General features: G+C 35.4%; 3 protein-coding genes across 4 annotated transcripts in view; 2 read left to right on the top strand and 1 right to left on the bottom strand.

Moving 5' to 3' along the window:
• Positions 1–10,194, bottom strand: part of LOC126759225 (zinc finger protein 383-like) — a 46,608-nt gene extending 36,414 nt beyond the window's left edge. Inside the window, 8 exon segments of the mRNA XM_050473929.1 lie at positions 7,939–8,062; positions 8,122–8,568; positions 8,623–9,012; positions 9,104–9,151; positions 9,154–9,249; positions 9,309–9,426; positions 9,502–9,746; positions 9,813–10,194. Of these exon segments, the coding sequence (XP_050329886.1) occupies positions 7,939–8,062; positions 8,122–8,568; positions 8,623–9,012; positions 9,104–9,151; positions 9,154–9,249; positions 9,309–9,426; positions 9,502–9,746; positions 9,813–10,011 (1,667 nt within the window). The 5' untranslated portion in view covers positions 10,012–10,194.
• On the top strand, positions 3,250–7,225 carry LOC126759228 (transcription factor 15). 2 transcript variants are annotated; one of them, XM_050473934.1, is made up of 3 exons: positions 3,250–3,684; positions 6,667–6,797; positions 6,887–7,225. In XM_050473934.1, the coding sequence occupies exons 1-3, from the start codon at positions 3,527–3,529 to the stop codon at positions 7,009–7,011; spliced, it is 414 nt and encodes a 137-aa protein (XP_050329891.1). In that variant the 5' UTR covers positions 3,250–3,526; the 3' UTR covers positions 7,012–7,225. The 2 variants fall into 2 exon arrangements, with proteins under 2 accessions (XP_050329891.1, XP_050329892.1); XM_050473935.1 differs by having other exon boundaries at positions 3,252–3,681.
• A 1,512-nt stretch (positions 10,195–11,706) lies between the features above and the next one.
• LOC126759227 (protein BUD31 homolog) lies at positions 11,707–12,444 on the top strand. Its single transcript, XM_050473933.1, has 2 exons — positions 11,707–11,947; positions 12,014–12,444. Exons 1-2 carry the CDS (start codon positions 11,854–11,856, stop codon positions 12,352–12,354), a joined length of 435 nt encoding a protein of 144 aa, XP_050329890.1. The 5' UTR covers positions 11,707–11,853; the 3' UTR covers positions 12,355–12,444.
• Positions 12,445–12,658: the final 214 nt, after the last annotated feature.

Below are 12,658 nucleotides of genomic sequence, written 5' to 3'. Positions count from 1 at the left end.
AAATACCGCAAGACTTCAATGTCCTCATGCGTGCGTAGAAACTAGGCCGATCAATCTATCTTGAAGCATGTTCATCTTCAGCTACATTTTCATACTGGTAATTGTCGAAAAGAGCTCACATTCGTCACAGAAAGTGTGAAAAATAAGCGAAAAAAACTATGAATTATGGGGAATAGGTCTACATCGCAGTTCTTCAACGTTTTCAATGCAGTAATCGGTAACTTGTTGTCATTTGACTTTTGCTTCTGGTCCAATGGCACTGCCAGTTATCAAGTTCAGCTTTAAGCTTCAATAGTCGCATGATGTTGTCGTTATCCAAAAGACATTTGGATCTATTTATCAAACAGTCAATAAGATTTTCCATTTCTTTGGTTTTCAAAGCACATACTTTTTCTGGAAGCAGCAAACTCAGCTGAAATCCATCCAATACTTCTCTAGAAAGACGCGTCTTCAAATCTTCGCCGATTGTATCCAATAGAGGAATGTACACTGAGACGCTGTAATATTTTTCGCGGATTCTCAAGCAGAAATTTTCTCTTTTTGTTTGTCGGCAGCAGATTCTTGGTTTTTCATCGTCAGATTTCAGTTCTGCCGCCATTTTTTCGTGTCCGAATAGATGGATCGGAAAAGTTCTTCAGCTAAATTTCTCCCATTTCCCTTTCTGAATCCGCCACTGATTAAGATTATCCGATTTCTGGCTAAATGGCTTCGTAAACAAACAAAATTGTCGCTATTGGAGTGAGTCAGAAGTGTATTTCAGGTCTATAATTACATCAACAAAATTTTACTGTTTGGTGCGAATTATGGCATGGCGGTATTATTGGGCCTTATTCCTTTCGAAACCGACCGAAGTTTTCTGCCGTAATTTGATGTAATCGCCTCATGTTTCAGATTTTTCACATCTATCGTAAATATGTACAGACACATAGGATGTAAAGCTGTATTTTCATTGGGCTAACTCATATATTGGCCGATATATGAGGTACAAAGTCACCCGGAAGTTCGAAAATCTTTATATTAGATATATGGGGGTTAAGAGAAGTATTGGTCCTATCCAACCCATTTGTTATATACAGACCTACCATTATAAGAGAAGGATTATCCCTTAATTTCAGTTATGTATATATATCACACATTGACCGACATTTTTTATCAAAAGTCAACTATAGATACTGGAGTCCAAATATTCGGTACCTAGAGGCTTGAATAGTTTTTGTTGGATTTGAACAATTTTTGATCGTATTGTGGCATTACACTAAAGGCATTATTCGTGAAAAGTTGTATCCCGTTATATTAATTGCTTCTTGATTTGTGTACTGGAAACTAAACGAATCAAGTGGAATTTAAAATTGTGCTATTGGGAAGTAAGCGCGGTTGTTTTCCGATTTCGTCCATTTTCACAATGTGATATGGGCATATCAGAAGAATGCCTCGAACTAAATTTTGTAGATATGGGATTCCACCAAAAAGTGGGCGGTGCCACAACCAACGTTCAATTTTCCACCAGCTCCCATAAAGCTCTCTCATACCATCTCGGTGGTAAAATTTATTGTCTGACGTATTTAGTCATTGATTTATCGCGCTTTTAATAGTTTCTAACAATACCGTTATAGGGGAGTGAGCGGGGTTATCCTCCCATTTTTACACTATCGGTAGAAGTTCCTATAAGATTTATTCTCAGAAAATTTGGTTGTTGTAACTTAAGTGGTTTAGAAGATATGTATGTACATATCCGTACATTAAACTTCTTAGAGGGCGGGGCCACGCACACTTTTGCCAAAAATATTTCCCACAGGTGCCCCTTGCTACTGTGAACCCCTGTACCAAATTACAGCTTTATATCTTAATTTAGTGCTTAGTTATGGCACTTAGTGTGTTTTCGGTGAAAGGCGATTTATGGGCGTGGCAGTGGTCCGAGTACGCCCATCGACGAACACGAACTACTAAGGAGCCCACATAACTATAATCCTCTGTAGCAACTTGTTGCAAGAGTATAAAAATAAATGCCACAGCATGTTCATTCGATTGATAATAAAAATTTCATTAAATATGAAGTTTCTGTATCTTTTCTTTAAAAAAGTAGGAAACCTCGAAATGGATCCCCCTTTAGTTACATACATAGTATTTATAAAAAAGGTGTTTGGCATGGATTGCGCAATTTTGAAAAGGCAACAATATACAATGGTTAAAGTAACCACCGCCTTGGTAGCACTGTCTCTCTCAGCACGTGCAAACACATGTCAAAACAAACCATTTCCATGTCCACTTCAAAAGGGCGCGCCCCCTACTGTGACAGGGCAATCAAAGAAAATCAACATTCTCTCAACTCAAGTCCATACAAGCGCTAAGTTGACGTCACCACAAAACAATTCTCACTTCATTAAGGCATAAATGCTTTATTTATGCGCGCTTATCAGCACTTTATCAGAGATAGGCTTCTTTTTTAATTAATGTCGATACACAAGCTGCTGCATGCTGGAATGCTTGAGCCACAAACACTACTAAGAACCAAATATGTGGGAGTAACGGACGGCAACGCAATTTAATTTAGCGTAATAATTGAAAATCAAGAGCGCAAATGAGCGATTACGGCTTAAGTGGATCTTCGAGCTGTTGTTGTTGTTACTGTATGTTACACAGTTTGTGGTGATCGCGTGAGGAAGTGCGGCGGGTAATCTGCTGTGCGCATATCCGCAAAGTAATTACCAAGGCAAATGCCAAAGCAAGGAAGGGAGGAAAAAGGAAATATGTCAACCTTAACACAGAGCAAAGAATTTTCACAGCTCGTTCCAGTTGTGGTCAAATATTTAGACTTTTGTTGTGTGCGCTAAACTCCTACAAGCGCATAGGCATGTCCCTGTACACAGCATTGTTGTTGTTGTACACATAATTACATATGCTTACATACAAACAAACATAGTTTATGGTCAATTTGTCGCCACTAACGACTTAATTCATTTCACAGACAGTGCGCCACCAATGTACTCTCACCGCATCTCACTCGCATATCCAGGGCTACTGTTGATGCTCAAATTATTAATTGTAAAGCGGCACACTAACGGCACTACAGCTATGTATGTAGATGACTGAATAATGGGAGGTGCAGAAGGAAACTGCTGAAATAAGAGATCAGCGATGATCATTAACTCATTTGTTAAAAAAAAATGCGCACACACAAGTGCACATTCGTAAGCGTTGAAGACCGGCTGCTCGTTGAAAGTGGAAAACATTGAAAAGAACATCGCCATGACGAGCGGACGCGCATTTCTATCGTTCGCCTACAATTAGTTGCCAACTAATTGTCCCGTAGTGTCAATTAACTCGACTGGAAGTGAAATTTTACAGAGAATTTCAATTTATGTGCAAAATAATATGCATATATGTATACTTCATGTATTGATAAATAGAATTGAAACAATTCATCAATTAATAAATAAAAACTGTGCTCAATAAAAAAGTGGCTTCTAAATACTAAAAAATCGTAAAAATTATCGTAGTAATTCTTCTTAAACTATTCTTCGGAGTCATGGATTATGAATTATTGCACAACTATCCATTGATGCTGGATATGCTGTGTGAGCAGCAGAGTATTAGTCCTGCGCACTCGGATGTCTCCAACGGCAGCGAGTCGGGCAAGCCACGACAAGAAGTAAATGCACGGGAGCGTAGTCGTACACAAAGGTTGTGAGTTGAAAAACTGTTGATTTGTTTAGAATGTTTGTATACATAATCATCATCAAGAAAAAAATAATAATCATCAAATAAATACGATATCTAAACATTAGTGATATTTTTCAAAATGTATATAGTTTTTTATCATCATTAACATTATTATTTCTTAATTTGTACTTCTATTACGCTCTGATTAATCCAAATCAGAGCATATAATGTGCACACAGAATCCACTTTTTATAAAAGACTTTGATATTTGTTGCCTCAGAATTTATAGATTAGTATGTATGTACTATGTATGTACATATATAAAAATCGGAAATAACAAACTTTTGTTAAACTGTATCTTTTTACCTATGTATATTTGTTTTTATATGAGACATATTTTATTCACAGTTATATGTGCATCGTCACCTAAAATGCAAAATAACGTAACATCACTTTTCATAAGTTGACAGGCGAAGGAAAACCGATGTAATAGAAACCACTCGTTTGAAACAAAATTGGAGTTTGGTTATAAAATGGTTATAAATTGGTTATATCTGACAGCGGAAGCTGAAAATGGTTATAAATTGGAAGCTGAAAATCTTATGCTACTTATACATACATATGTATGTAATATGATGTAGGCAAGAAATAAAAAAATCAATTTCGCCTTTTTTTGATAATACGTTGTTTTGCATTCTAGGTGACGATATGTACAATGAATTAATCCAAGACCGAGTTAACTTCGCTTGCAATTTAGTATTTTCTTTCAATCTGTTAACAATGAGTGAGTAATGCATATGAAATACTAGTTTGAGGTTAATGAATATATGCAAAAATTGTAAATATCGACCAAAGCTAATTATAAAGTGTCATAATTAAGCTTTACGATAAGATACGAGATTGGTAAAACGAATCGCATTGCAGAGGATAACCGGCGGTTTGAGAGTTTTTGAAAAATTTTAATGTACATATCCCCAAACGACTAGAATTAAATCAACCAAATTTTCTCGGGGCATATTTTTTTAGTACCCTCTTCGAAAGTGCAAAATATGTAAAATTTAATTATAACCCCGCTCACTACCCATATGATGGCATAGTTGAAAACTACCAAAAGGGCAATAACTCAAAAAGTAAAACCGTCAGACACAACATTTTGCATTCGAGGTGATATAAATAAGTTTTATATATCTTTAGGTGGATTATCATAACATGATCCTAAAATTACTGTATTACTATGCGAAAATGGGTGGAATGGGCCTATTTCCAATATAACAAAACTTTAAATTCCATCTGATACTCTCACTTTCCAGTATACAGATCAGGAACCAATTTATACAGGGTTTGTTCGGAAAGTAATACGACTGAGACGATTTAAAAAAATTTCTTGAACCAATCGCTACAATTATTTAAAAAAAAATAGGTTCCTTCAGCGTTGATGCAGCGCTGCAGGCGTTACTGAAGGCATTCTCCGGAATAACCTTGAGAGCCGAGTTGCATGCTGCTTGGATCCTCTCTGTCGTCTCAATACATCCACATCTGGGCTGTAGGACGGCTGCGGAAGCGTAGGGATGCCGGCCTTGGTTAGGTAGCTGTTCACAAGAAAGGGGATATGAGTCGGAGCGTTATCGTGGTGCAACTTCCAATCGGCTGTCATGTCTAGTCGGACCCGAATTACCCTTCGCTTGAGTCTCTTGAGGACGTAAAACTTGGGGTTGACGGTTTGTCCAGGAGGAACAAATTCATGGTAGACAATGCCTTTGATGTCAAAAAAGACAATGAGCATCGTGTTCACTTTGGATTTGTTCATTTATCACCGACCTCTTTCCGGTCCCCCTATAGGCCTGCTGCCACCGAAACACACCACTTCTTGCTAAAGCAACTTCTGGGTAAGCCTGCTTATCATATCAAAAGTCGTCGCGCGAAAACGTTTGTCCTGACTCTCCAGGTGCTCGGAGACAGCTGACCAACCGTTCGTTCATCCAGTCGGTGCTCGCACGTTCCGAAGTACAATCGCGGCGGAAGTAAATCAGTTCTATTACTTTCCGGACAATGCCTGTATATTTTGAGATGAAACTTTAGGCAAAAAGTGCCTTGAAGGTTACTACCTTATGGGGGAAAAAAATGTAAAAGCAGAGATGCAGAATACGTAGACGCCGGTTTCTATTGGTAATTTTTTATCGAATATATCGGTCAATCTGTGAGATACAGTACACTGAAAATCAAGGAAAATCCTTTCCTGATAATAACATGTCTGTATGGCAAAATGATTTAAATGGGCACAATACTTCCCTTAGCCCCCATGTACCTAATGCAAAGATTTTCGCGACTTTCGGTGGACTTTATACCGTATATTTCGGTCGGGTATGAGAAATTGCAACGGGCCCGGATTTTTATCCGGCTAGGAATGTCAGCTCCGCACTATTCCTCGAAATTACTTCGGGAATGTTTTCTGCCAATATTATAGCCGCTTCCACAATAGTCGGGTGTTAATAACCGGAACCGACCTGGACTTTTATCCGGCAAAGGACTATTAGCTCAGCAGCTTTCCTCGATACTAATTTAGGAATGTTTTTTGCCACTACAACAACAAATATTTAAGTTATCTTAATGAAATTGAGAGAGCATACTTTCCAGATAACAGTGTATTTTTGATTTTAGCATAATTAACTGAAGGTATACAATTGGATATAATATAGTTGAATGCCAAAAATGTTTGAAATTGAAATTAATAGCTCGAAATAATTAGGATTACGTAGCATATATGTATTTTTAGGGCACAAATAGTCCAAAGCGAATATCTTGAAGATATAATTTGAAATATAATCATTTACATTTCCTTTCAAGGAGTTTCCTAACAAGGAGTTTCTTTAGTACGATTAGCCTTATGTCCGGGAACATATACCGGACATGTCGCATTTTTTGCAGAGCTAATTTTACACACACATACATAGAAAATCAACATTTCCTTTAAATATTCCACTGATTTTGTTATTAAAATATTTATAGTGTCAATTCCGCCTTTACAACGCTGCGCAGCTTGATACCAACCGAACCGTGTGATCGTAAATTATCGAAGATCGAAATATTGCGTCTGGCTAAGAGTTACATAGCCCATCTAGACGCCGTTATAATGACGGGTATGCATTAAAATTTTATATTGCGCTTTAAAATAAGCTAATATAAAAAAAAAGTAAAATTTAACAAAATATGGAAACATCTTTTACAGGCAATAGCGACAGACCGTGTGCAAATTATTCCAGTCAACATCGATGCGAGAATATTATGTCCAGCGATAAACCTCGATCAAATATCTGCACATTTTGCGCGACTTTAAGCGCAAATAAAAGTTAGACGGTGCAGCGGAGGCGTTTTAAAAGGCACGAATCGAAGTAATCATGTAAAAGTATACATGCTTTAATTGATCATATATCACACATTTAGTATATATATACATATATATTTAGTATATGTATACATATATGGATATAACTATATGGTGGAGTGATTCTGAGATTGTTTGTAATATATTTTTTATTATAATGAATAAAAGCATAATACTAAAGGGGTTCTTCAGTATCTTTCAAATTAAAATATATAAATAAAGCGAACTTGGCATAAAGGGGATAACAAATATTTTGACAGGAGCATTTTGAGGTAAAATAAAAACAAAATAAATAACAAAAATTTTCATTGCAATACTGTTTGATATATTGAGGAACTGTTGTGCATATATTGGGTAGTCGAAAAAGTCTTTTCGTATTTTTAATCAAACTTCAACTTATTTTTTTTATATTTATAATAATAAATAAATAAACAAATATGTACCATTTTGGTCGAACACTTTTTGCCATTTTTCCGCTAGAGGCATTATTCCATCAGTGTAAAACTTTCATCAGTGTAAATTGAAATTTCCAGAACGGAAGCGAGCGAACCATTGTTCTGTTCACTGCAACTAAATCTATTAACAAAATACTTTTTCGACTACCCAATATCTTTTGAGATATAAATAATACATTATAAATGTAAATATATGAGCTTTTTTTAAGTATTGACTTAATTCCAATGCACTAAATCATTATCAAGTTGGGCAAAATCTTTTTCTGCTGCTGCATGTATTGGCTGGTCTTTTGACGAATCTTCAGCATTGGAAGAGCTAAATATTATATACATATATATATTTATATATATATATATATACATTATAATTATTAAAAGTATATATGTATACATTATAATTATTAAAAGTATATATGTAAACTAAAGGAACATACACCTTACCTGTTGAAATTGTAACACTTATCCACAAAATCACTTGTCATTGCTTCACTTAGCATACTTTTATCAGTTAATTTACCCACAGTGTAGTCGTGTGATTTGTCTGGAACAGCAACACTTCCATTTGCTGCAACATAAGCAACATTATAGACATATGAAAATTAGCATTAAACTTATTTATGAGACCTTCTGCTTTGGCATCGTCAATTAGCTGCGTGCATTTGGATAAATTAGTCTTTTCAGCATGCTGTTGATTCATGTGCTTATTGAGATTTGCTTGGCGCACAAAGCGACTGGGGCACAACTGACATGAATACGGTTTATCCCCGGTGTGACTAAGTAAATGCGTATTCAAATCGGTTTGACGTGCGTATTTTTTATCACAGTGCGGACATTGTATAGTTTTATCCATATGATTAAGCTTCATGTGTGTTGTCATCGACGAGTGCTGTATGAAGCGTTTACCACATATATCACAGCCATAAGGACGTTCGCCTGTGTGACGGCGCTGGTGACTTTTAAGTGTGGTCGGTCGCAGAAAACGGTCTCCGCAAAACTTACACTCATACGGTCTTTCACCAGTATGTGTACGTATATGGTGCTTAAGCGCATAAATCGTGGAGTATGCTTTTGCTGTAATATGTCGAGTTTAGTACAGAAACAAACTGAAGAGTAAACTTAACCTACGGCACATTGTGCAGAGATAGTCCTTTTCACCAGTGTGCATTACCATATGGTAGCGCAGCTTGGAAGCCGATATCATATGTTTACCGCATACATGACACGGAAACATGCGTTTTGGTTTGGGTTCTTTCGATTTAGGTGGTTTTTCATGTGATTGCTGTTCTTGCTGATACTTTGTTTCTTCGGTGGCAAGTTTTTCATCATCGTTAGTTGGATTCAAAATCAAGTTTTCACAGTCTTCATTAATGTTAACTTTTTTTGGAGCTTTACGTTGTTTATTTCGTCCACGTTTCTTTTTTGTTATGCAACTTTTCGCTAAATGAACCTCCATGTGTGCCTTCAAACCAGCTGCAGTAAAATACCGCTGTTCACAAATAGCACATTTGAATCGTCCTAAAATATGAGATTAACAAAAATATATTAATATCTTCCACATCTGCCCCGCATTTTATGGAGGCGGTGGAAAGTTAATAATTACTGCAACCTTTTGGAAAAATTTGTGCTTCTGGCGAAAACATTGGATCAGTAATTTTTCTTTAGTCGTATTTTCTTCAGCAATAAACTCGTCATCGTCATCGAATGAACATTGATCCTTTTCAAAAGGGCTCACAACTTCAGATTGATTTCCAGCTGAAATTCACCGCATATATGTATATATGTTTATGGTTATATATATTCCAAATGCTTACTCATAAGTAATTTTAGAGGCTTTTCGTCTTCGCTGTCATAAATAAAATCAGAGTTGGTCTGAGATGAAGTGTGTGATTCTAGCTTATTTATAGCTGGAGCAACTTCACCTCTTACTTCCTTAAAGATTATAAAAGTTATAAATATTGTTTTTGAACTTTAAAATATTGAATCTTTAACACCGAATGTACTAACATTGTCACTGTCTGACTCCTCCAGCGGATCTTTGTCACATTCCATCACTTGCCTACTACATGCATCAATTACGTCGGCATCAGCGAGAGCATAACCCAGCGCTGCATTATTATCAGGTAACTCAAATTCGGATGGTGATGGTACCCGGCGAGATTTTTCTTCGTTTTGAGCTCTTATCTGAATAAGGAGTGTGCCAGCACTTTTCTTTGCCTTAATCCTAAACTCATAAGCATATTGAAGATCTCCTGGAAAATATTATATTATTAGTTATTAACTATAAATTATTTCGGATTGGTATGTGATTAACTTACGACTGCAGCTATTACACAGCCACACGGGTAAGCCATCCACGCCAATTTCGATTTCCAATTGAGTACAATCCTTGTAAGCCTCGGCATATGTTACTGATGCCTGTTCCGCATTTATTTGAAAAACGTCTAGTAGTGAAACATGTCTGCTTTTACATTTCCTCAGACAGACTCGACAAATCAGTTGTATATTCTTTGACATATTCCTGTATATTACTAACTTCTTTTGCCATCACCTACCCATTATCTCATTTTACTCGATGGATTTGAAGATAAATCTTTTATTTACGAAAAATAAGCTTATTCAAACAAATCATATTTAACCGAAACAAAATAAAACAGATAATTCACTTTCTTATCTTCAAACTTATGTTGACATTTTAAAAATTTATGTTGCTTTTGTTGTTGCACTGTTGTCATAATTCTGGTTGCGGTACTAACTAACTGTTCCCAATACACAAAAACAGGACTGCCAACGCAAATTTGACATCTAGAACAAAAGTAACCCAACCATTCAAGACGAGAGTAACCAGTTCACATATACATTATAATAAAATAGAAAGGAAAAATCAAACTGTTATATATAAACATCTTAACTTAAAAAAATAATTAATTAAATAAAAAGAAAGGGTAAAACTTAGAATAGCATCCCCGGATTTCGGGGATAAAATGGGTATCACTGGAAAGGTGACGTTCTCCAGATCACGAAAATATATATACATATATAGTTGCCGCTGACTTATAGTTTTAAAAATATTTGCATTTAAAGTTGAAATATTGACAACTTTTACATTGCTAATTTGTATATTGTGAGTAACTTTTTCACTTATATTATGCACTTTTCACTTACTAACACTTCACTATAAAGTTTCTGTTTTTTAATTTTTTTAATATTTGTTGTAAATAAAGCTTTATTTTAATTATTTTATTTTAGTTACAATTCTCTGCATTTGCACAATAAGAAAAGGGCTGCCATGGTTATTTTTTTTTTTTTGGAGCGCGGCGGGTAAAATCCGCGGATGCTTTTCTAAATCCCAGCCAAAAGAAATAAAACAAAAATTTCAAGTGTTTTATTTATAAGTAAAAAGTTGACTGATACGATATGTAGTGGTGACCAATGAATATCCAAAAAAATTACCCATACCAAGTGTCGCGATGACCTTTGCACCAGTTTTCTGTGACCAATGAATAACCAAACAAATAACTTATAGAAAATTTTCTCAACACATGGGAGATCATTACAATAACCAAACAAACCATTTTCAGTAAAAATGGCTAACCAACAGATGCGCAAAATCAATGAGAGTACCCGCTCTAAGTAGCTCTCGCTAATCAAACCGACGTATAGTGAAAGAGGAGAAATGGTTCCTTTTTTCCCGAGGCTAAAACAAAAATAACCTAAAGAATAACGAAGGCATTAACCAATCGATGACCAGTTACTTAACTATTATCTGTGTTGTACGAAATGTATTTTGCAAAAATATAACACAACTTGTAGATATCACGGTTAAAAGCAAAACGAAAAAAAATGTTTCGTAACAACTAAATTTAATCTTAAATAAAATCGATAGTTTCAATACATTTGTCGCTCAAGTAACAAAACTTTTAAATTCCATATACTTTTATTTCCATTCAATTATTATTTAATAAAGTCATATTAGAGATTTCTGTTTAAGTTTCTATGTATGAGTTCCTTATGTCCCAATTTATAATTTAAACAAAAGTAACGTGCACGAAGAAGTTAGCTTTAACCATAATTCTTTCAATACATCGGAGTTTAGGTGGCTATGATTTGCTAGGCAGTAAATAATGAAATTCAACCACTACTGGGAACAGTTACAAAATATGTCTATATGGCATCATAAATAATTCAATCATGTGGCAACTGCCGTGTGTCTGGAAACAGCTGTTCAATTCGTTGTGATTTCGTTTCGCATTGCATTCAGTTTTAGAGTATCGTGGTAAATATTAAATTAATATCGAAAGTGGATTAATGCAGAGATAAAACTATATCCTAAAGCCACAAAATATATAAGATTTTAAAATGCCGAAAGTGCGTAGAAGCAGGAAGCCTCCTCCAGATGGCTGGGAGTTAATCGAACCGACGCTGGAAGAACTGGAGCAAAAAATGCGAGAAGGTATATATTTCTATCGCTTAACATAAACTGAAATATATTAATTAATTGTATTTTAATTCTTCTTAGCCGAGACGGAACCGCATGAAGGAAAACGTATCACAGAATCGTTATGGCCCATCTTCAAAATACATCATCAAAAGTCTCGGTACATCTACGATTTGTTTTATAGGCGTAAAGCTATCAGCCGGGAGCTGTACGATTATTGTTTAAAAGAGAAAATAGCAGATGCAAATTTAATTGCAAAATGGAAAAAATCAGGATATGAGAACTTATGCTGTCTGCGTTGTATACAAACTCGTGATACAAACTTCGGTACAAATTGCATATGCCGCGTACCAAAATCGAAATTAGAGGAAGGGCGAATTGTTGAATGTGTGCATTGTGGATGCCGAGGTTGTTCGGGCTAGTAAAAGGAAAAAAAGTTTTTAGTTGATAGTGCATAAATTAAAAAAATGTAAACATTAATAAATAAATGACTCACTTTTGAAGAAATTGAAGTTGCAGAAAGTTTTTTATATACATCAGGGGATTTAATTATTGATAATATAATTTAAATATATTTCCAGAACCAGCAATTTGCACAAGAAGCATTACCCATGTTCTATAACATGGCAAAAAATTGCTTTAGTTGGATTACATTTTTAAAACCACTGAGATTGTAACCACCCGTTAGAAACTTGGCATAACACATCCCTTGCTTTGATGACACCA

Source organism: Bactrocera neohumeralis, chromosome 5 (genome assembly GCF_024586455.1).
Source record: "Bactrocera neohumeralis isolate Rockhampton chromosome 5, APGP_CSIRO_Bneo_wtdbg2-racon-allhic-juicebox.fasta_v2, whole genome shotgun sequence".
NCBI classification, from domain to species: Eukaryota; Metazoa; Arthropoda; class Insecta; order Diptera; family Tephritidae; genus Bactrocera; species Bactrocera neohumeralis.
Note: the sequence above shows the minus strand (reverse complement) of the source record. Positions and strands in the feature narration are given on the sequence as shown.

What these genes read in the sequence shown, in the direction of transcription:
- LOC126759228 (XM_050473934.1), top strand. Translation starts at nt 3,527, where the DNA reads ATGGATTATGAATTATTGCACAACTATCCATTGATGCTGGATATGCTG. An exon ending in CGTAGTCGTACACAAAGGTT is followed by an intron (nt 3,685 to 6,666) that starts GTGAGTTGAAAA and finishes AAATATTTATAG; the next exon opens with TGTCAATTCCGCCTTTACAA. An exon ending in AGACGCCGTTATAATGACGG is followed by an intron (nt 6,798 to 6,886) that starts GTATGCATTAAA and finishes CATCTTTTACAG; the next exon opens with GCAATAGCGACAGACCGTGT.
- LOC126759227 (XM_050473933.1), top strand. Translation starts at nt 11,854, where the DNA reads ATGCCGAAAGTGCGTAGAAGCAGGAAGCCTCCTCCAGATGGCTGGGAG. An exon ending in GGAGCAAAAAATGCGAGAAG is followed by an intron (nt 11,948 to 12,013) that starts GTATATATTTCT and finishes AATTCTTCTTAG; the next exon opens with CCGAGACGGAACCGCATGAA.